Here is a 22,355-nt window from a genome sequence, read left to right on the forward strand (position 1 = left end):
AGTCTGATGATGATTATCAGCTGACCTGTAGGAAAGTTCAGTTCAAAGAAATCTCACAGGAACTGCATTTGAGTTGTTTTAATTAAACACACATGAATATTTATATTTTATTTCATTTTATCCAAATATAAGAAACGTGTCTGTCGCTGGGTACATCTGGAGGTTTTAGATACAGATCCTCATTGTGACAGGGTTTTTTTTTTTTGATAACTTCACGTGGAGTCCAAATGATTTCCTTTAGTCATTGTGAACAATTATTTTCATGTTGGGAAATGTGCTTATTTGCTTTCTGACAGATGAAGATGAACTTTATAAATGACATATTTCACGGGGGGTTAAATGCTGAACTGTTTCTCTAAGAGCCGAGAAACAGTCCAACACATGAAAACACCAAAAATGGTTGTTATCATCTGTCATCATCTCCAACACTGTCAGGACTTTCCCCTGGTCTCAGTCGGCTGATCGTCACACAAGATGATTATCTGGGTGTGGAGCTGCAGGCCAACGCTAAGCTACCTGTGCTGTTCTGCTTCTGATTTTGATCATTGAAACTGAAGATTGTCGACATGGTCGGCAGATCTGTTCTCATCTGGGCAGGAAAGTGAACAAGCGCATTTCCCAAAAATGTCAAACTTTCTCCTTTTTAAATGTGTTTTGAGCAGAAAAACAAGATAAACAGTCCTAAATTGCCCAAACTTGAGATTTGAAACCAGGATCTGATCAGAGAACAGTGTTTTTCACACTCTGTGCTATGAAAACATCGTGGCTGCTGCCTTCAGTTGTCCAGCTGTTAGAAGACGATGATGATCTCTGCTGTGGATAAAGTTCACTTCTGCTCCTTGTATTTAAAGTCGAGTCTCAGGATGGTTTGAGCGCCCGTCAGTCCTCTTGTTTGGGGTTTGTTTGGGGTTTGTTCACCGTCCTGTCAGCTCCACTGAAGTGAAGAGCAGCGTGTCCACGGACGACGTCACCAGCAGGTATAAAGTCTGTGCGGGCGCCGGGCGGCTGCTAAAGCTTCAGGCCTTGAATGTTCGTTCTCAGGCTCAACATCTGCTTCTCCTGTCGGACCTTTTCTTCTTTGAACGCCACCTTGTTGGCTTTCTTCTCCACTCTCCTCTCCTGTTCAAACAAGGCAGAATTTAACATACTTTACAAATACTTTTTTTCATGTCTTGATGATTTGTAGACACCCTTTCCTCCATGGTCCGTTTTGTTTGTCAAGCCCACACCCTTCTCAGATTTCAGATTAATTGCAGTACTGATTTCTTTCGTTTGAATCCGGGTTGTGGTTTTTGCAAAGTAAACACACAATGATCTTTTCTAACTGGCACCTCAAACAAATCACTGGCATAAAACATCCGATCGAGAAAAAACAACAATTGTGTGGAAATCCATTCAGCAGTTTTTGTGTAATCCTGCTGACAAACCAACAAGCAAACTAAAATAAAAAACAAAGGTTGAATATCACCAGAATGACAATTAAAGGCTCTTAAAAGTGAATTTTCCGACCAGCTTCTCAATGTGAGTAACAGGATCCTACATGAAGTTGGTATTTTCTCCCACAGTTAGAGAAGTTTGTCATCATTTAGCTGCAGACGTTTCTGTGTTTGTTTCTCTCAGTGTGAGGTTCAGTTAGAAAAAAGCAGATTACTTTCAATCAAGATGTGACGACAGGATTGTTTGTGGATGTTCACTTTTCAGGTCATGAAAATATAATGTAAAAACTTCTGCTGAATTCATGAGACCTCACAAAATCCACATACTTTCTTAGTTCTACATTTCTACAAGTTGGACCTCAGAGATACATTTAATAATTTTAAAGATTATTTGTTTGTGTATTTGAAGCTTCACCAACGTTTTATTTTTCACTGGATTGGGTTGAAATTTGTCCCCAACATCCAAAAAAACAAAGATTAGATTAAAGATGTTTATTTAAAAAGTTATTAAAGCAGCTCCAGAGCTGAAAAACACACTTAACATAATCTAACTAGATTTTACCAAGAAGGATCTTTTCTACCTGGCAGTAAAGTTACATTCAGTGTTTTTCTCAGTGGCTTTCTTTGTGATTTATCTGCTGAGCCCGTGTTTCAGCGGGTGCAGGACATTTACAGGTTTCAGCTCGTTTCCTGCTGACAAAATATTAATTCCTTAGACGTTATTTCTCAATCTCAAACTTCCCTGAACTCGTCCCTGACATGAACTGGGAGGTCACAGGTGAGTTGTTGTGCAATGACTTCAGGATGTTTCTTTGTTTTTAAGCCCCGCCCCTTCCTGTCATGAATACTTATGTCTCAGAGAAATCCTTAAGAATAGAAACACTTGATGGGCAGTAAGAGTTGCCCTGACATCTCCGTCTCTCTCTGTTTCTCACCTTGCGTTCTTCCTTGATGGCCAGTTTCCTGGCTCTCCTCTCCTCCGCGCTCTCCTCCTTGTTGCGGGGCTGCGTGGAAACACGAGGCAGGTCCAAGTCGTTGATCCTCGTCATGCGCTCCGCCTGCTTGGCGGTCGGGCCTCTGGAGGGAAGGACGTCCAGAGGGATGCCCGTCTTAACAGACACACGGATCTGCTTTGTCTGAGGATGAAATAATAATAATAATAATAATAATAATCGATCCAACTCTTTAGTCAAGGCGCTCACAGTGGCAGGATTCAGTTATTAATGTATCTTGAGGACAGTGTTGTTTAAAGAGTTGGGACACGCTGTGAAACATGAATAAAACAGGATCTGATAGTTTGCATCCCGACTTTAAGTGAGTCAGAGTTGTGAACTCCGGCTCCGTCACATTCTCACTCCGCCTCGATTGTGTTCGACAACTCGACTTTCCAGAACTTCTCGGCTCATCAGCAGCCTTTAAATCTTTCAACTTCCTGTTCTGCTGACTCTGTGCTGAGAACAAACAGTAAATGTTTGAAATAAATAGGAAAAAGTATGAAGACATTTCGCTGTCAACATATGAAGATACGTGTGCAGTCTGAAATATTAGTATTTTATAGGTTATCGTGCAGATTTCTGTTGCTTCTTGTAGAAAATATCTTCACTCTGCAGACTTGTGTTTGTTTGTTGCCATGACAGTTTCCGCTGCAGCTTTACATCCTCAGCAGAGTCAGATGTGTTGATGTGACACGAGCCACCACCTGGTCACATACCTGTCCAACAGGAAGTGGCAAGACAGGAACTGTTTTGTATTTTTAGCAGAGGTGGCAACAGTCCACACATTGTTTCCTCCAGTAGAAGTTCAGATACTTACTACTATAGAAGTACTGGTTCAACTCCTTTACTCCAGTAAAAGTAATAGAGTACAGGCTCTGACATGTACTCAGAGTATCAGAGTAAAAAGTCTCCCTCTGAAGGACATTTGTGGTCAAAGCTAACTGAAGCTCACGTCATATTAATATAATTCAAAGACTATTAAAGTTAAAGGTAGAGTCAGTAGGATTTGTCCCAGCTGTTCCTGAACGCACCACAAAGATAGTTGATTGTTGAGTCTCATTCCCAGGACGTCAAACAGCCACATGTTGGGTTGGTAAAGCGTCCCGAGCAGCAACAAAGAGAGAAAATAAGAAACTCTCTGCAGATACGAGACACTAACACGCCTTTTCTCCCCATTCAGCCTCCCTCTCTGTCTGTTCACGTCTTTTACGTCTTTGTTTCGTCTTGATAGTAACTTACTGACAGGTTGAAATCAGTCTTGTGATGTTGGGAAGGCGGCGTGCGATGACGCCAAATAAAAATAATCCATGTTGGATGTTGTGAATGTTTTGGAAATGTGAGGAGGAGAAAGTTCAGATGTAGAGAGGGAAATTCAGAAAAATCTACTGAAGTATTTGTACTTCATTACTTCTCACCTCTGGCTTTTAGTGTGTGTATCTTATTCCACATCATTTCTAACAGCAGGTAAAACAAAGACAACGTGTTTTCATACCTTTGGTGGGTCTTCAATGACTTTGGGTCTGTTATAGATGTTGGAATATGTGCCTGGAGAAGATGAGAGACAGTCAAACTAAAACATACAGAAACAACATGTACAGAATACAGTCAGTGTCAGAAAACTAATGTATTTAGAGTCGTGCACAATATTCAGCAGGTAGTTCAAACGTTGTGGCTGATCGGGATGTAAATGTTGTATTATTGCGTTGTGAGTGGGGATGGGACAACATAAGGAAAACCGATCGCGTCACAGCGACTTCTCCACATTAAAATTTGGCGATTTCTTTCACGACGACTCACGTCACTGTTTCTTCTCATGACATCACTGTGTGGGCTGTAGTTTGGGACATTTCTCTTTTATTTTGAAAGCCAGTGAAGCAGCTGTTTTGTTGTCAGAGGTTGTGCATCACATATTGTTTATAACACTGACCTGACGTTACTTTCTCTTCGTTTAGTAAATTTAGATGCATTTTTATCAGTGTAACAGTTTTAGTGCCATTTGTTGTTTTGTTTGTTTTTACACGAGAGCGACTTCCTCCCGTCTTTGCCCCAAAACAAAAGCAGTTGTTGAACTGATCAGAAAAGAGTCTACAAGACGATTTTACTCAAGTCAAACAGTAACCAGATCTACTCTACTGCTGATATGGAAGGTTGGGTGTTAACCTTTGGCTCCCAATGAAACTCTACAGTCTCAGCCAACAGGGAGTCGAGTCGAGCAAAGTTCACCTCCTCTGTCGATACTGAGACCCGACCTGTGGCTCACTCTGGACGATAAAAGTTCAAATATGATATATGAAAAATGAGTTAAGAGTCACAACCTTCAATAAACCCAACAAACTTTTCATTGACTGTTCTGGGGTCACAAAACTAGCACAGATTCAATATTTACACTGCAGAAAAAGCACCACGAGAATGGTGACACACCCAGCCCATTACTAATAAATACACATGCCAGAAAATGTCTGGACAGAGTTGACTTTAAAACAACTGGAAGAACAGAAGAAACGCTCCCTGATGGTTTTTACATGTTGTTTTCAATGAGGAAGAGAAGTTTCCACGGACAAATGTGAAGAACAGATGTGCGACACTCAGGTTGAAAACTGTCAAAAGGATATTAAAGGAGGATATTTGCTGAATGTCTCGACTGTATCAGAATCAGAAATACTTTATTATCCCGAGGGGAAAATGATGATGTCCAGCTGATGCATAAGCAACTTTGCTTCAAAGTGAAACTACTGAGAGTGGAGATTAAACTCACTGATGATGGTTTCACAGTCCCACTTCTCTTCTGGAGCTGCTATAACAACAGTTTCCATCTCTTCTTTCTCCTCCTCGTCTTCCTCCTCCTCCTTCAGGACAGGAAGCTCTTTGGGACCCAAGTCATCAGGCCTCAGATATCTAAAACATGAGACGCACACACATTACTCAGCTGCGTCACTTAAAACAACATTCATCATTCATCGTCCACCGGTTGATTCATCACAGCCAACATGATGAAGAGGGCAGAAAAATAAAAAAATCACTCACTCCTTCTCTTTCTGTATGAAGTAGTCTTTGATAATCTCCTCCAGGCGAGCGCTGTCCGGTTCGATGAATCCTTCCAGCTCTGCGTTGTCCAGAGCGCCGATCTCATCATCGTCGAACTGTTCGTAAAACTGAAACAACACACAGTTTATGTACGATGAGATTTGAGACACTTTTTCACATGATACTCCAAGAAAAGTTGAGATTCTGATGTCTAACACGTTCCAACACTTAACCGCAGATTGTACCAAATATCAACGTGCGTATATCTGGAAAAAAAGACCGTTTACCTTTTCGAAGCGGTCGTCCAGCAGAGTGAGCTGCTCGTTCCTCCTCATCACCGACGACGTCATCGAGTACTCTGTGAATCGACTCTTCGTCTCCTCGTCCATGAACAGGAACTCTCGACCGCGGCCGCCCTCCTCCCCGTCCTCATCGCCCGAAAACCCGCCTTCAGAGTCGAAGTCGCCTTCCTCGTCCGTGTCCTCCCACTCGTCACCGTCATCTTCATCATCACCTCTGTCAACCGGGAATCACAGCTTAATGTCACTGAATGTTACAACCGTTTCCCTTCAGCTTGTGTCTGCTGTGTCAGCAGACTGCTGGATGAATGTGACTAAATAGCCACTATTTTCTGACATTTTACAGACCAAATGATTCATCTAGAAAATAATCATCATGTGTTGATGTGATTTGTTTTTGGGAATAGCTGGACTGCAATATTAAAATAGTCAAGAGCGACAATGGAACAAATTCAGAAAGAGGGTAAAAGATATTTGAGAATCGCAGAAAATATGAATCATTTCAGCAGAAAATAAAGGTGAGAAAAGACGTCAAATAACTTGAATCAACACAACAAGTGAAAGAATTCAAGACACCAAACACCAAAATAAAAACATATTTAAATATAATTTCTTACTCTACGTCCACTGCTCCCTTCGCACTGTTTGCTTTGAGGATGAAGTCATCGTCCAGGAGGTTGTCGGGGTCGTCGTAGTTGAAGTCTTCGTCGAGAGCAGCTACGATGTCGGGGTCCATGTCGAGTCGCGGTCCTGAAGGAAAACACACAAAACAGTGAGGAAGACGACACAAACACGATGCTGACGTCTGAACCTGGAGCAGACTTTAAAGACGAAACTTTACATGTTGGAGACAACAAACAGGAAACTGGATACACGTCCAGTTTAACATGAAGTCGAGCTGAGGCATAAAGGGAGATCCAGAACTATTAGAGAGAATTAGTAAAAGTTGTGTTCAACATGTTTTAACTGCGGAGGTATCGGATCTCTTATGACTTATACACTCAAACACGTTGCTGGGGAACTACTTTCAATTTCAACTAGACTTTTAGATTAAAATCTTCGCTGATTCTGATGAAAGTGACTCAGCTTCAGTCTGCAGTCACACAATCATCAATTAAATTAATCAAAAAATAATCCAGAGCAAGATTTTCCAAGGCACTTAATCTAACAAACATTGTACTCCTTCACAAGATTTCATCCATCTGTGTCGTCGCAGTTCCTCCTGGTCGCCATCAGAGGTCGATAAAGGTCATTTTCAGCTGAAGAGGTTCTTACCTGAGATTGGAGCAGCTTTGTTCAGAAGTCCCACCTCCTCTTCAAACTCTGAGGCGAACACTGAAGACGGCAGGTTGATGGAAGATGCCTGTTCATCAACAAAACGAGAAACACGTCAGAACATTTTTTAGCGTGAACTTTTAGTACACAACTTCAGAACTTCAGACTTCTGCCCAGGCACTACGGGTGGAAAATAGCAACTTGCTAAAACCCGGTGCAATGCATCTCTCCTTGTTATACGCAGGGTTAATGTTTTATTGTGCACTGTCCCTGTTCAAATAAAAGAAATAACATAACATAACAAATGTCAGCATCTCTGTTGACCAATTGAGTGAACACATGCGCCTGACATCTAGTGATAACGCTGGCCGACGTGCATAAAGAAAGTCCTCTTAAATAAAAAATGAAAAAGTCTTCCATGTTTTGGTATTCTGTGATTTATCAGCCTTGGTCAGATCGTCAGATCTTTGTATTGTTCACCCTGAAAAATGAAAATGTAAAGCGATCCTTAAATTGCCACATGAAGGCTTCATCTACACAAAAAACTATCTTTATTGGTCCTTTGCCTACTTTCAAAGGCAACAGATTTCATTTGAAATCTGTTGAGTCACAATTCCAGGATTTTCATGACTGAAGGTGAACTCACGGGCATGACGGTGGCCCCCTCCTCCTCGTTCCCCTCATCTTCATCACGGAGATGAACGTGTTGCCTGTCAGTGTGTGAGGGGCCGGATGCCACCAGCTCAGTCGCGCCCGACGCCTCCTTCAGGTGCTGCAGGTAGTCGTAGTCGTCATCGAAGAAAACGCCAAATTCTCTCTGCTCCTCGCGCCTCTTCTCTACTTCCACCTGAGAATGATCAAAATCATAAAGTCACAGTAAACAAAAGGTTCCCAAAGTCAGGTAACGCTGTGTATTTTTATTTTATGATAGGAAAGAAAAAGCAACGTGAAAACACATTTATTTTTCTGACTTTTGCGGACTTCTTTTTAAATGTTTTAATCTAGTTTTTGGCCGAGCTGCGGTGAATGTGCACCTTGGCGGCGGGCAGGAGGACGTGCTGTGGGGCTTTCTCATCTGCAGCCAGCGGGTCTCTCTGACTTCTGTGGACGAGGTGAAAGGTCACGGCCTTCTTCTTTTCGATGAACGATTTCTTCTTTCGATGAGGCTGGAAGAGACAAACACAGCAGTGAATCGGGGGGATGGTGAATACACATCAGGCTGAAGAGCATCCTGACACTGACCTCCTCCAAAGTGTCAAGCTTGTCAGACAGTTGTTTTTATGAATTAAAGATTCCTGTGTTTTTAACACAAATCTCACCTGAGGAACCTTTTATATCAGCACTTTGCATCTTTAGCTTATATGAGCAGGATAAACAAGTCAAATAATCTGTATGATGACAGTTTGTCTGCTGATTTGAGGCTCTGGTGCTGAAGACAACAAACTCAAAATCAGAGAATTTCATTTTCTACCAAATGTTGTCAGTGTTGAGGAGGAAACAGCTGATTTAGCGAGCAGCAAGAACAAGAACTGCAAAGTGAGAATTTTACTTTTAGCCTCAACATTATCTAAATTATTTATGTAGGTTATTATGATGAAACACGTTGTTAAAAAGACGTTATTGTCCAGCAGCACAGTGCTTGTTGATGCTCACAGCAGTGACATTAGCCGCTGTTAGCTAACAATGTTAGCTTACTCTTAAAAATGTCATCTTACCATCTTGTAACGGGATCTCGGACGGTTTTCTTCGACTGGTCGACTCTAAAGATCCTCAAACCTCAAACAACAGGAAGCTGTCGAAACAAATCAGCGTTTAAATCCAGAAAGTGTCGCTGTTGTTGTTGATCCACGTTGGTTTCTCCTCCACCATGCTGCTGCTGCCATTACTGGAAGGAACCACTCCGGAGAACAGCGGGGGGGTTGACCACGAGCTTAAAACGCTTTAATGTGGAGATAACATGTGATCGATTGGGATTATTTGCAACGAAAGGTGTTTTGTGGTTCATGAATGACCTGAATTGGGTACACGTTTATATATTAATAATGTTTTTCATGGTGTTGTGACTGCGGTTGTATTCCCTCCACATTGGTATAATCCAAGCAGCACGGGAGGTTTACAGGCGCGTCACCGCCACCTGCTGGACTGGAAGGTGTCGCACTGGGTGACCAGAGGAAAAATCTAGATTAATGCAGTTTATCTCCACTTTTTCTCTTCATGTAGTTCATTAAATGACTTGAAACTTTCCATGAAGCTTCACAGGACTATCTGTTAATGCAATAACATGCTGTTTTCCTTCAGGGTTGACAGCAGAGTCTTCACTCCTCATTATAGACGATACACTCCAGAACATGTGAAGGATTGTTGCTGGCAGTGGCGGATTTAAGAAATTTGGGGCCCAAGGCAAAGGCAGGCATGGGGCCCTCTGAAATGAGAAGACAGCACACAAAACAACAGGCCAATTATACAGATACATACGTTTTAACAGAATACACATGTATTATTTGTTTGACCTGTTGTCCCTCTCTTCCTGTCCCTTTTTCACGTTGTCTCTCTCCCTCATTCTGAAAACAAACACACAAACACAGTATCAGGCTCTGACCCAGTGGTGAAGTGTAAGTATGTTTACTCAAGTGCTGACGTAGACATATTAGGATTTCATGCAACTTCAGTTTTGTCTGCTCCGCTGTATCCCAGAGGCAAATACTGCACTTTCTACTCCACTACTGTGCATCATTTACGTTGCTGGTTACATATATTTCAAACCCTTCCTGCCCAGTGAAAACCATTTACCCTCAAAATGATGATTTGATGCTAATATTTGTGATAAACTGAAAGAGTCTTCCTTTGTGGGGCGACTTCTTCAGCCAAAACTCTTTAAACAATCGTCTTGGGCCAGCTGGAAAATACATCATGACAAGACTTCAGTGAAGTTAGTTTTAAGTTGGATATTCGACATTCGCAGCCGCTCCAACATTTCAAGTGCACCCGTATTACAGACTTTACAGTAAACACACGGAGAAGACGGCTACAGCGTGTACCGACTTCCTGTTTTCAAAATAAAAATGTGGGATATTTAAAGCAGAGATACTGTGTTTAAAGCTATTGAGAAGCTATTGAGCTAAGATGCTAATATTTACATATAGAGTAAAAATTAATAAAAAATTATGAACAGATGTAAAACGTAAAAACAAGAGGTGTATCTCATGCAGCCAGTGTAGTTACATGATCCCGCACTGATTTTGAGTCAATTGATCACATGACCTGGAAGCTATTGAGCTAACATGCTAATATTTGCTAAAAATGCTAATATTTGCTCATAAAAATTCATAAAAAATATTTTGAGATGTAAAACGTGAAAACAAGAGGCGTATCTCATGCAGCCAGTGTAGTCACATGATCCCAACATGATTTTGAGTAAATTGATCACATGACCTGGAAGCTATTGAGCTAAAATGCTAATATTTGCATACAAAAGTTAATAAAAAATAATAGAAATTAATAAAAAATATTTTGAGATGTAAAACGTGAAAACAAGAGGCGCATCTCATGCAGCCAGTGTAGTTACATGATCCCAACATGATTTTGAGTCAATTGATCACATGACCTGGAAGCTATTGAGCTAAAATGCTTCTGAATGCTAGGTTCTTAGAAAATGCACAGGTGTAAACCTCGTTAACATTTTTAATAAGATCTCTTGGACTCTGCTGAGAAAAGTGTTTTCCAGCCAACATTAATACGTTCACTCTGGTGTTTTTCCACACTTGACCTGAAGCATTACTGCAGTGAAATGTTGCAGATCCAGTTTTTCCAGTTCAGTCATGAACCCAGTCGACACCCTGCTGTCACACCGACACTCCTGCATTTTTATGCTCTAAAGACTTATTGTCTGTTTTATCTAAACATCCCCTATTATGGTTGCAACTTAAGGAAACATGTGACACTGGTGGAATGTAACTAAGTACATTTACTCAATTACTGCACTTGAATTTATGCATTTATTATCAGATCTAATAATTGTCCAGGCCGCTAATCGATCAACCCAGAGTATACAATAACTACATAAAGAGACTGAAGCTAAAACAGTGTTTCAGACAGAGCTGCAGCACTGGACTGTAGGAGATAACGCTCACACATTTACCAGCTGCAACATTCAATTGAGGAACACATCAATGCATCAATATACACATGGATGTGAGAACTCGGGGTGCTGAGGGGTCTGCACCCCCTAAAACGAGGCTGTAACATATGCCGAGTTTACAAGAAGGTTTAAATAATTAAGAATTTGTCATTGACAGCATTTAAAAAAGTTTGTAAAGTTTTTTCTAACTCAACAACTCACAAAATTGAGTGATTTTATAATGGAGTCTGGGGAATTTCTGTCCCTCTTCCTCTCCATGCTGTTGTTGACTGTCTTTGACGTGTCTGCTTTGACCTGTAATATGATGGTGCTCAAGTTTGCCGTCGGCAGTTTACAACTGATTACTTACTAAAATGAATAATTCATTGATACTTTAATTGATCATTTGACATGAACACTCCAGTTAAAAGCAATGTGGAAAATCATAAATAAACACCAAAGCATTCAATGAATCTGAATCTTCTCATCACAAAAACCTGTCAATCATTTCAGAGCCAGAAGTTTTATTCAAAATGTATTTCCATTTATGTCAGAAGGAAAATAAAATACACAATGTTTTGCAAACTGCAGCACCTGATCCCCACGAGTCAGTAACAGACAGTGTCTCACATTATCTGCTCAGAAAAGGAGATACATGTTGAGATCCTGACACATAAAAAATAGAAGCGTATTCAAAAGTCATAGTTCGGCCTGAATACTCAGCACGGCCGTCTGTTGTGTTTTGATCTTCTGGTGGCTTTCAGCGTCTCCTCAGACATTCATCGACAGCAGGAGGAACTGTGAGATGAAGACAAAATGAGATAAAAATAACTGCGTTACACCGAACTGAACATTACACGATGAATTTGGTCAAGTTAAAGGAGAAAACATGAAGCGAAACAAAGCTTGTGACGAGAAAAACATTCACAGGACCTGAAAAAGATCCCGCCGAGAATAAAGGAGGTGGATTTACCTGCATGATGTTCATGTTCACACGACCCCTCCTGGATTGCTCCATAGCCTGAAAAACTCCTGGTTGACAGAAAGAAGTTCAGTCAGCACAAAGTGGCAATTTATGCTTTTAAAGGAACAGTTCACAGAAAAGATTATGTAGTCACTGGAGATCTAGTTGACAGTTTCATTGTAGCGTTTACGTACTGAACATGTTCTCCAGACGGACGATGCAGGTGAGGTAATCGTCGAAGTCGATGTCGTAGTTGTCGTCAGCAAACCTCAGGCAGACCAGCTGCAGGAGCTGGTTGTTCAGTTGTATGCCTGCATGGGAACACAACAGCAACGTGAGCCTTTTAGACCCAAACACATCCAAACACTTAATCTTTTTCAAAAACACATTTTATTTTTATGGGCTGCTATGGTGCTTTTGCTTCTATCACCTCTGTTAGTTGTTGCAATACGACTTCTATCACTTTTACTTACATTAATACAGCTGCTATGACATGTTAATCTTACTTAACTACTCAAAATTAGTGAGGGATATTGGGATATAGATAAACAATCAAGTGAAATACTAAGATATCCCAATATCCCTAACTAATTTTGAGCAGTGTATTTAAAAACACAATTGAATATTTGAATGGACGACACATTGATTATATAGCACATGCATGCATACAGTATTTTCCTATGGGAAATAGGTTGAGTTGGCTTCCTCTGGAGCCACAAAAGGCTTCATAGTATTCACATACAGTATGCAGTAGTACTCCTTAAGCCTTGTAAACACACGTTAATGTGTAAAATTGGTGGCGTTGCCCTTTAAGAGTTCTGCACAAAGTCTGAACAGCATCGGGTCGACTCTCACCTGCAGCTTTGAGAGCGCTGCGAAGCTCGTACGAGGACATCTTGCCTGAGCGGTCGGTGTCGAAGGACAAGAAGAGCATCTGCAAAGACAGAAGTTCAACTTCAACAGCCTGAAGAACTACGCTCAGAAAACACCACCATCAGAGCTGATTTAGAGCAGCTAATACAGGAACGTAACTAAGTACATTTACTCAGGATCTGAGTACTTCTTCCACCACTGATTCACAGTTTTACCACATAAATCAACACGTACAATCCACTTCTTCATCTTTTCCCAGAAGACCTTAAACTCTTGGAACTCGATCTTTCCTGAGTTGTCCACCTGGTTTACTGTCAAGGACAAAACTTCACACTGTGGTAATCAGTTTATCCATTATTTTATAATCGTGCTGTTCTATTCACTATAATGTCCAATAGACTTTGTGTTTTAAAATCTTATTTCAAGGAATAACTATGGACAAAGAGCAACGAGTCAGTCAGTGATGTGGAAGGATACGTCCATCAGGTTGATGATACTGTGGCAGGTGCCGAGAGTGAGACCGTCAAATTTGACTTCCCTTCCTGAAGATAAACAGATAAAAACAATTGAACATCATCAGCAAATTAATTCAGTAACATTTCATGATAAACAACCTGTTGTGTTTTGTTATTTGACGTTGCTTTGATGTATTTGTTGTTCTGTTGTCCTATTTGCGCTTTATGATGTCCTCTTGTTTTGTTGTTGTTGTGTCCTCAGAGTTGCCCTCGTGATGTTATCTGCGTTTATGTTTTCCTATTTGTTGTTGAGCCTTTTTGCCGTTGTGATTTGCACTTCAGGGCCACCGTAACATACAGTACAACGACTGGAGATTGTAAAACTGCTAGCCTGGCTCCTTTCCAAGAGTTACATGCAGAACTCTTGGCTGGGAGTATTGACTTCCTGGAGTCTCTGATGGCTGCATAACAGCTGCTCAGAGCCAAGAAATAGGCCTGCAGGCTGTCAGAGCAGTGAATACAAAGTGCTCATGTTTTCACAAATAGTGAGAAGAGTAATCTGTGTAGAATAAATATTAAACAAAAGACTGAGTTCGTCAACAAGTGAGAAAAAAGTTCACTTACGTCTGCTGAGGACGCCGTTCAGCATCTGTTGGAGTTCTCTGGCAGAGATCGCCTGGTCCTGTAGAAAAACCAGGGTCGACATGAAAACATTCATGCAGAACACAACAGTTGCATATCTGGGAACACTGGTAATCTAGAAATCTGAGTTTACAGTATTTAACCCTAAATTCACATTTGTTGCTCGGTGGAAATAAATGTTTTGACCCTTAAGTTTCAGAAAATCATCCAGATCCCATCATTGCATAATATCATAGCTGATTTTACAACGTTTTAGCCATTTGGAGGCTAGAAAAGAGATTTCCTACCATTGTTATGCGGATGATATTCAATTCTCTACTACTCTCTAAAAGATTGGATGGATATTCACTCTCTTTGAGCCCTGCTGTTGATGCTGAGCAGGTACTGTACGATCGGTTTATCAGAGCTTGTTGATGAAATCTGCTTTCTGAGCCAGACGGTGCTCTAAAACCAAAACAATCAGCTAAAAAGAGCTAAAAAGGCTCTGTGGAGCTGCAGGGCTGCTGATAATTCTTCTCTTGCTACCATAATTACACAGAGCCACTGGATTCATTGTTATTATTAAGAATACGTGTTACTCAATCTGTAATTTTGCAGGTGAAGCTTTTTGCAGGTTTTCTTACCTGACCAGCCAGCTGCTCAAACAGCCTCCTCAGGCCTTTCTCCTCGTCTGATTCCTCCTCTGGCTCGCTGGGTGGGGCCGGCTGGAGGAACCAAAACAGCATCACATCAGTACGAGCAGACAGGACTGACTGTTCGATGACTGATATTCAAATCCTGGGTGATCTACTTACATCTGGGAGGTCAGCATCAATGGTGGTCCCCATCTCCCTGTGGAGGAGAACCACACAGTGTGAGTTGTGATTTGATTTATGAAAGGCTTAGTGGAAGAAATAAAACGTCAGCAGACAGGAGAGAAGTTCAGACTTTATTCCTTCGTTATGATCTTGAAGCTTCTAAGTTTTTTATTTTTTACTGTTTGAGGTTAGTTATTTCAAATTAAAGATGAAATGTGTAAGAGTTGGCCACAGCATATCACCAGTGTAAGAGCTAACTGCTGCTAACTCATGTTGTTAGCTAGTTGGCTCAGTTAGCCATGCAGCTAGCAGGCTGGACTGAGAGCTGGGAGTGATATTATGAAAAACAGCGGGCTGGGGCTAGCTGGTTAGCATGCAAACTTCAGTGGATATCTCTGCAACACAATACATCATGGTCTCTGAAATAATGTCAGAACTCTGTGTATATTTTTAGTTGATTCTCAAATGTTTTTAAACTTAAATTCTTACATATTGCACCTTTAAATAACATTTAAAACTTTATCTCTAAGCTGAGCACTCACAGAGCGTTGGCCTTCTTCTCAGAGAAGATCCTGATGAGGAAGTCGGCCTCATGATGGGGCTTGAAGGTGGTGGGGACCAGCAGGTATTTCCCAGGAGGCATTGTGAAGCGCTCCGACACCTCCCGCATGTTGATGTAGGTCCTGCTGCGAGCTTTGGAGCCATTGTAACGGAAGAAATCTTTCCCCACCTGGTCCACTTCATCTGGAGCCTGAACAGACAGAGACAGAAAGAAAAGGACTTTCTTTTTTTCTGTTTTAAAGTATTACATGATAATTAACACAAGTGATGATTATTAATGGGTGTGATGAAAGTACAAGGCTGACAGATGCAAGATTCTTATTTAAAAAATAAGGAGATGATTCATTGACAAAGCAATGTTACCTCAAGGTCCAATTAATCTTTCTGAAACTTTGTATCATCATCATTTGATGTTTCCCCAGAAGTTTTAGTAAAAAGCAATGTCAACTGGGAATATTATTGGAAACATTCGAGATAATGTAAGTACACAACTCAACAAAATAAATAACAAAGGTTTGGTCATTTTTAGACATTATAATGCAGAAATGTTACATATTTTTATCTTTAAATGGCTTGAGGTGTTCCACAAGTGTCCACACAAGGTCCACTTTTACGCTGATGATACCATCTTGTATGTCCCAATTGATTTCAATTAGACTTCAAAAATATTACTGAACTAACTACATAACTATAATAATATGAACATAACATGAACAATAATTCTGCATTTCACTCTCACTATCAGCTACATCACTGTCAGGAAACACTTGAGTGTAGATTTTAAACCCTGTTTATCAAAACAGTGTTGCTTTTTTAAAAAAAGTAACACCATTAAAAGATTGTCGGGCTTCCTTCTGACCTCGTACAATGCGAAGCCGATGGTCTCCAAGTCCAGGCCCTCCTTCCTCAGCTTTCGTCTGTTCTTCTGCATTAGAGCGATCACCACGCTGCACATATCATCATCATCATCAGCGTCCTCCAGCTGCAGCTTGAACTGCGGGTTGGTCCAAAATGTGTCTGTGAATCGAAGATGCAGAACTTTTGTGTCTCCTGTCCCTGAAATTACTTGTTGGCTGTTGTAAGCCACAGGGCGGGCATAGAAAACCAAACCTTTTTTTCAGTGTTTCTAGATGAAATCTCTAAATATGCCTGACACTGTTGAGAAAAACGTTTCAGTCTCTCAGTCCAATCTCGGAGTCTCACCAATGAAGTTCCTGCAGCCTCCAGCGGTGGCGCCGCGGATCCAGTTTCCCTCAAATACGTTGACTTCCCAGTGGCGCTTTGTGTTGTCGGTCAGGGAGTCGGGGGTCATGTTGCAGATCTCCACCTTGTTGTAGTTCCTCTTGAAGTCCTCAAACTCCATCCTGAAGTCACAAACACAATCACCGTCAGCTCCAAATACAGGGAATCCAGCTTCGTCACATGAGCTCCAAACACATCGACTCCGAGTTTAGCCAGGGTTGTAAAAAGTACTCAAAGGTCATACTTGAGTTAAAGTAAAGATATCGTGTTAAAATATTACTTAAGTAAAAGTTAAAGCCACACATACAAACAGTAGCTGAGTAAAAGGCCTAAAGCTCTGATGATTCAAGTAATCTGCAAAGTAACCGTTGTAACTGTTGTGCAGTAAAAAGTACAATGTTGTTTTGCATGCAAACATACTTAGACAAAGTTGTAATTAAAAAGTATTTGTTAGTCTTTATTTCTTTGACTGGACCGGATTCATTCACTCACCAGAATTCACCGTCATCTGTTGAATTCTGCAGGATGCGATTTTTTTCTGCCGCGTCGACATAACTCCACTCTCTGGAACTGAAACAGAGAAAACGATCTGTTAGAGAAGCGACAACAACAATAACGAACATTCATTAATTAATGTTTTTCATTTGAAGCATTGTTGTAAATCTGTTGTAAACATCTTTCTAGGTTCAAACAGTGTTCTGGGAGCTTATTTTCCTTTATTCACTTATGGAAACATTTCTCATTTTGTATTATTACCTCATTAATATTGTAAATATTAAAATTCTGAGTTTGAATTTCTTCTCTAAAACACCATAGTGCCCCTTTTAAATGTTTTTTTGGGTTTGTTTTTTGTTTTATTGTTTATTATTATTATTATTTATTTACCAATTTCAAGACTAAAGCAAACAGTAATGTGTGTTTTTGTTTTCCAGACTGAATAAATCACTGGTTGAACGGATGCTACATGGACACAAAACAACTAAAGAGTAAAATGTAAAATGGCGACAACAAAATGATAAAATGACTAAAGAAAAACATAAATCACCTACAAAAAGAAGCAAAACAACCACGAAGGCGTTGAGTCACATCATTCATTTGTTTGACTTTCAGTCTGGATGTTTTGCTCCAATAGGAGCGATGAGGGTTTTTAAAATGTCTACAAGTACATTTTAATATTCTGTAACACATTTTTTCAAATGCTCTGAGTATCTTTGTGCTTACTCGTCACTCCAGGGGCCGTTCCACTCGACCTGACCCCAGGGGTTTCTGACCCGGATCAGCTGGACCGGCCTTCCTCTGTAGTTCACCTGAAAATCAGACAAAGTGAAAACGCTTGTTTTTTAAATCAACTTTACTCACTCATTGTTTACACTTTCAAATGTGACTGTTTGACTGCCTCAATATGTAACTTGTATAACTTGTATTTCTGACCTGCTCCAGGCCGGTGATGGAGTATGCGTGTCCCTTCACCAGGCCGGTGGACGTCTTGGCCTCAGACTCTGCAGAGCTGGTGATCTGAAGGAAACCAGAACCACAAGAGAGGTTTGAAACAGGAGAACTCACTAAACCTCTGATATGAGAGGTAACAATAATTTAATGGTATGAATAAGAACATTTTCTCAGCGTTGAAGTCTTTACATCAATAGAGCATCCCATCATGGAGCCTCTGTCCAGGGCCTTCTTCATGATGGAGAACAGGTTGCCTGGGGCGTTGTTGGTCTCGTATATTTCCCCCACGCCGCCGGTGAAGTCCTCCATGGCCTCCATGGTGCTGCCGCCCTTCAGGGACTCGTAGCTGCCGTGCAGTCTGAAATAAACAGGTCAAACATCACCATGAAGATTAACTTGGATTTACACACAGCAAACAAATTAAGATTATTAGCTGATGGCACAAAATGGAAGGCGATGTGGTCACCGTTCATCCTGAGGGGGGCATGAATATCTGGGTAAATCTGTAATCTCAAAATCTCAATATCTGTTGCGACGTATCACTCAAAACTGTAAAGATTCACACGATGTGACCGTCAAAGACGTCAGGACACACTGCAGCGATATCTCTGAGAACATTTGTGCTCCTCAGAGGTTGAACCTTTTCATTTCAGACAGAAAGTATAAAGCATTTATGTTCATCGTCTGTCACTCAGGAGACATAAAATGAAGCGTAGTTACTTGGCGTAGGCTTTCTCCAGCAGGGCGCTCCAGAACTCGTTGTTGGAGGCGGAGTGAAGCATGATGAGCTCATTTCTCACCGACGGCAGCCGGTCGTCCACCACGATGTCCAGCCATTTGTTGTGTTGCCAGAACTGAGGGAGAAACACAGCATGTGTCACACAACACTGTTAATTCACTGCATACAGCTCATTATATCTTATCTGTAACACACACGTTTGTTTTGTGAGGATAAAACACAATATCCACTGTGTAGACCTGCAGTTTCTCTGCCTCTCGTCACATCTGTCTTTTTAAAAGTTTATCAACCTATTGATATTGTTAATATAATGTTTTATCAGTGTTGTTTATTTGTGACACACTGGACACAGAAATATCTGAAAAGGACCTGCAGGAGCCATCAGCCAATTAACCATCTCCGCTCAGTCTGCAGCCAATCAGCCGGCAGCGTACCTGGAAGTGAAAGATGCCGGCGTATCTGCGGTCGAAGTCCTGGTCGTGGGGGATGACTCGGGCCAGGGTGTCTTTTTTGAGGGTCAAGGACGCGATGGCTGCCAGGAGCCAGCAGTCGCCTGTGGTGACAAACAGGTGCATCATGGGTAAATAAGTGAAACGTGTGCATACGAAAAAGACAAAATGCTTCATGCAGATATAACTTGAGTGTACAAACCAAGCTGTCCTTGGCAAATATCTGTCCTGTTTACGTCGCCTACGATGAACTTTGGGTTCTCGCAGAGTTCCTGGAGAACAGGTGAGAAACAGGAAAAGAACAGGTTAGCTTACAAAAAACATATTAATGACAGTTGACAGGTGACACAGGTCCCTTTGATAGGTGTGTTCACATTCCAGGTGTATTAATCAGCCTGAAATCTCAGTCACTGGAACAAAAAACACACACACACACTAAATGCAGGCAGCTGAAGCATTTACTCTGAAGAAACGCCCAACAGAGAAATGTGTCGTCTTTGTACAGAACACGAGTGGTGAGTTTAGTCGGGTTGGTGCTGAGGGCAAACAGGCCCGGATGATGTAAACGTCCTGTAAAATAGTTAAAGACAACGCTTGTACGAAAACAAGCAAGCAAGTGATGAAAATATCAAGAAAGGTTAAAGAAATTTCTTAATATGAAGCTAACCAGCTAAAACCAGCTACTGCAGACAGTTTTAGTGCATAACACTGAATAAAGTCTGTGTCCGGAGCACAAAGTGAGGAAACCTCCTGCACTTCACTTCTATTTACACCGTTTTCCAGCAGAACTGGTTCTGCCGCTGCAGCTGGACTAATACCTGTTTGCGGTTCTTATAATGAAAGAAATAAAACCTCCTTCAAATACATTTAATTTATTCATAATATCAGTGATTACTGATTCTCTGTTAATGCTGCTAAAGCTCCAAGTGCCACTTCTTAACTGGGTTTGTTCAGGTTGCACTGGACCAGAGTTCAGTTCAAGACTTCAGTGCAAATATGACAAGTTTCTGTCAATAAAACAACCAGAGTATAGAAGCAGGTGTTCACCAGTCATAAAACATGAGTGACACAACCACAAATCAGACCAACAGTTCACCAAGAAACCACATTTCATTCATTCAGCATCTCACAGACTGAATTTGACCCGAGAGATTTCCAGAAAACGTCCTCAAGACGACACAGATCTGATCAGAGCATCCTGAAACTTATCATCTAATAATGTGCCTACACACCTTCGGCCTCTTCCATTCAATATTCACAGGAACACTCTGGCTGAAGAAGAGCGAGGAGTCGGTGGCGGGGAAGTCTGGATCCTCAAACAGGACTCCTTTCTGCAGACACTCACTCCTCAGCTGCTCAAACGACTTCCCATCCGACTGCGTGTCCTCGGCCTTGCTGGTGCCCCTGCCGGACAGCGTGGACTGGAGAGGCATCTTCTTCCTCTTCTTCTTCCTCTTCTGGGAAGAACCTCAGTGAGTGGAGTGGGAGAAGGAGCCGTGAGGTGTTGTGTGATGGAGCGAGTCGCCCTGCTGTGTGTGTTGATGCAGGGACGAGCCTGTCGGGTCGGTAGAGCTGGAAGGTACACACCCTCCAGACAGAAACTGGTTTGTCCTCCTGTGGCAGTGAGCCTCGCCCCTGCTGACTGACTGACGCTCTCTCGCTCTCTGGGCTTGGCCCTGCAGGAAACTGGAACAATTCATTCCTGAACAGAACCATTAAATATTATTGTTCACTGTCTCTCAGTTCTGGTGCATTTGAAGAACCACAAAAGTTGTCGTTGCTCATTTAAATGTTCTGCAGGGGGCTTTTAACTGGCTATGAAACAGTGTCGGTTTAATCCTGGTGCCTCTCAATGACCTCCAGGAGCAAACAAGACCATCAGTGAGGAAAATGGCTATTTTCTATAGTGTTATTCTTAAAGGAACAGTTCACCCAAAAATGAAAATTTGGTCTTTATCTCCTCACCTGTCGATGAAAAGTCAGGTGAGGTTTCGTGGTCCCAGAGGTGGGAAGTGACGAGGTACAGATACTTCATGTTACATCCATATTAAAGCAGCATTAATATTAATCCAGAAACATCAGATATAAAAGGAAAACACAGATAGGGAAACATTTTAATGACTTTCACTTGTAGTTGAGTATTTATAAAGGATCTTAAAAACTTCATCCACCACTGGAGTTGGCATGGTCTCCAGATGCTGACATTTCCTTTCACACCACAAAGACGAGCCGGTGAGGTTGGGGTTGACTGAGTATGTGTGTCAGACGAGGTGCTCCACACCTGTCGCCAAAATAAGAAGTATTTAGACTTCAATAAAGACAAGAGGACGACACAAAGTGACAGCTTCGGTCTGGGTTCAGAGAGCAGGAGAGGGGTCTGGTCTCGGGGTCATGTCGGTGCTCAGGGGCCCATCGGCTCGTAAAACACTCACGGTTACAGATCACAGAGTATCGTTCATCTTACGTGTCTCCCTTCCTCCCCCGTCTCTCTTGTCTCAGTCGGGGTGTGCCAGCCTCGTCTCTGCTGCGCCCTGCCACCTCCACTTCTTCTGTCCGTCACCTACAACATCCACATTCCTGCTGCAGAGTCACTGGATTCCTCACATAGCTGCAGACGAGTTACGTGTTTTGTTCTGTCAGATCAACATCCGTGAGGCGTCGCTTGCACTTTATACACACATTTAAAATGTCAGTGGTCATAATGTTTGGACTCAATGTGACCTTTAACGCACAGTATGTTAATTCTGCCGCTCGATCAAAAAACACAAGAAAAGATTTGCAAGTTTGCAGAGTGTCGAGCAGAGCTGCAGCCGCAGATCCAGACCGTCTGGAGGAATAAACACCCGGAGTCACATCAGACTCTGTTCTGATCCGACGGGAGGAGAGCTCAGAGATTATTTTATAACTTCTTGTATGTCTCATCTTGCTATCTTACAGCCAATTCACAGTAATCTGACTGTTTGGGGCAAATAAACACTCGAGGAAGTATCACAAGGTGATAATTTGCTTTGCTGGACCATCAAACAAGCTTCATTGCT

The 22,355-nt window shown here is 41.6% G+C and overlaps 2 protein-coding genes across 2 annotated transcripts; both read right to left on the minus strand.

Moving 5' to 3' along the window:
• Nucleotides 1-63: 63 nt before the first annotated feature.
• Nucleotides 64-8,927, minus strand: ltv1 (LTV1 ribosome biogenesis factor). Its single transcript, XM_084345690.1, has 11 exons — nt 8,745-8,927; nt 8,064-8,195; nt 7,676-7,876; nt 7,030-7,117; nt 6,372-6,504; nt 5,743-5,971; nt 5,456-5,583; nt 5,187-5,326; nt 3,924-3,976; nt 2,372-2,572; nt 64-1,119 (listed from the first exon to the last, which is right to left on the minus strand). The coding sequence occupies exons 1-11, from the start codon at nt 8,745-8,747 to the stop codon at nt 1,009-1,011; spliced, it is 1,419 nt and encodes a 472-aa protein (XP_084201816.1). The 5' UTR covers nt 8,748-8,927; the 3' UTR covers nt 64-1,008.
• A 2,724-nt stretch (nt 8,928-11,651) lies between these two features.
• On the minus strand, nt 11,652-20,860 carry capn9 (calpain 9). The gene is made up of 20 exons (XM_084372997.1): nt 20,550-20,860; nt 19,520-19,589; nt 19,303-19,421; nt 18,850-18,983; nt 18,319-18,487; nt 18,112-18,195; nt 17,902-17,987; nt 17,173-17,250; nt 16,642-16,802; nt 16,298-16,455; nt 15,420-15,628; nt 14,875-14,911; nt 14,704-14,784; nt 14,063-14,120; nt 13,461-13,525; nt 13,218-13,286; nt 12,966-13,044; nt 12,305-12,421; nt 12,120-12,178; nt 11,652-11,944 (listed from the first exon to the last, which is right to left on the minus strand). The coding sequence occupies exons 1-20, from the start codon at nt 20,748-20,750 to the stop codon at nt 11,918-11,920; spliced, it is 2,061 nt and encodes a 686-aa protein (XP_084229123.1). The 5' UTR covers nt 20,751-20,860; the 3' UTR covers nt 11,652-11,917.
• Nucleotides 20,861-22,355: the final 1,495 nt, after the last annotated feature.

This window comes from Pagrus pagrus (assembly GCF_965226575.1).
Source record: "Pagrus pagrus genome assembly, chromosome: 2".
NCBI lineage: Eukaryota > Metazoa > Chordata > Actinopteri > Spariformes > Sparidae > Pagrus > Pagrus pagrus.

Bases quoted from the DNA above. Each gene is read 5' to 3' on its own strand.
- ltv1 (XM_084345690.1), bottom strand. The intron at 5,972-6,371 runs GTAAGAAATTAT...CCCGGTTGACAG, and splicing joins AAGGGAGCAGTGGACGTAGA to AGGTGATGATGAAGATGACG. The intron at 5,584-5,742 runs GTAAACGGTCTT...GTGTTGTTTCAG, and splicing joins TGGACGACCGCTTCGAAAAG to TTTTACGAACAGTTCGACGA.
- capn9 (XM_084372997.1), bottom strand. From the start codon at position 20,750: ATGCCTCTCCAGTCCACGCTGTCCGGCAGGGGCACCAGCAAGGCCGAG. The intron at 14,121-14,703 runs GTAAGAAAACCT...GTTTTTCTACAG, and splicing joins TTGAGCAGCTGGCTGGTCAG to GACCAGGCGATCTCTGCCAG. The intron at 12,179-12,304 runs GTACGTAAACGC...TCTGTCAACCAG, and splicing joins CCGTCTGGAGAACATGTTCA to GAGTTTTTCAGGCTATGGAG.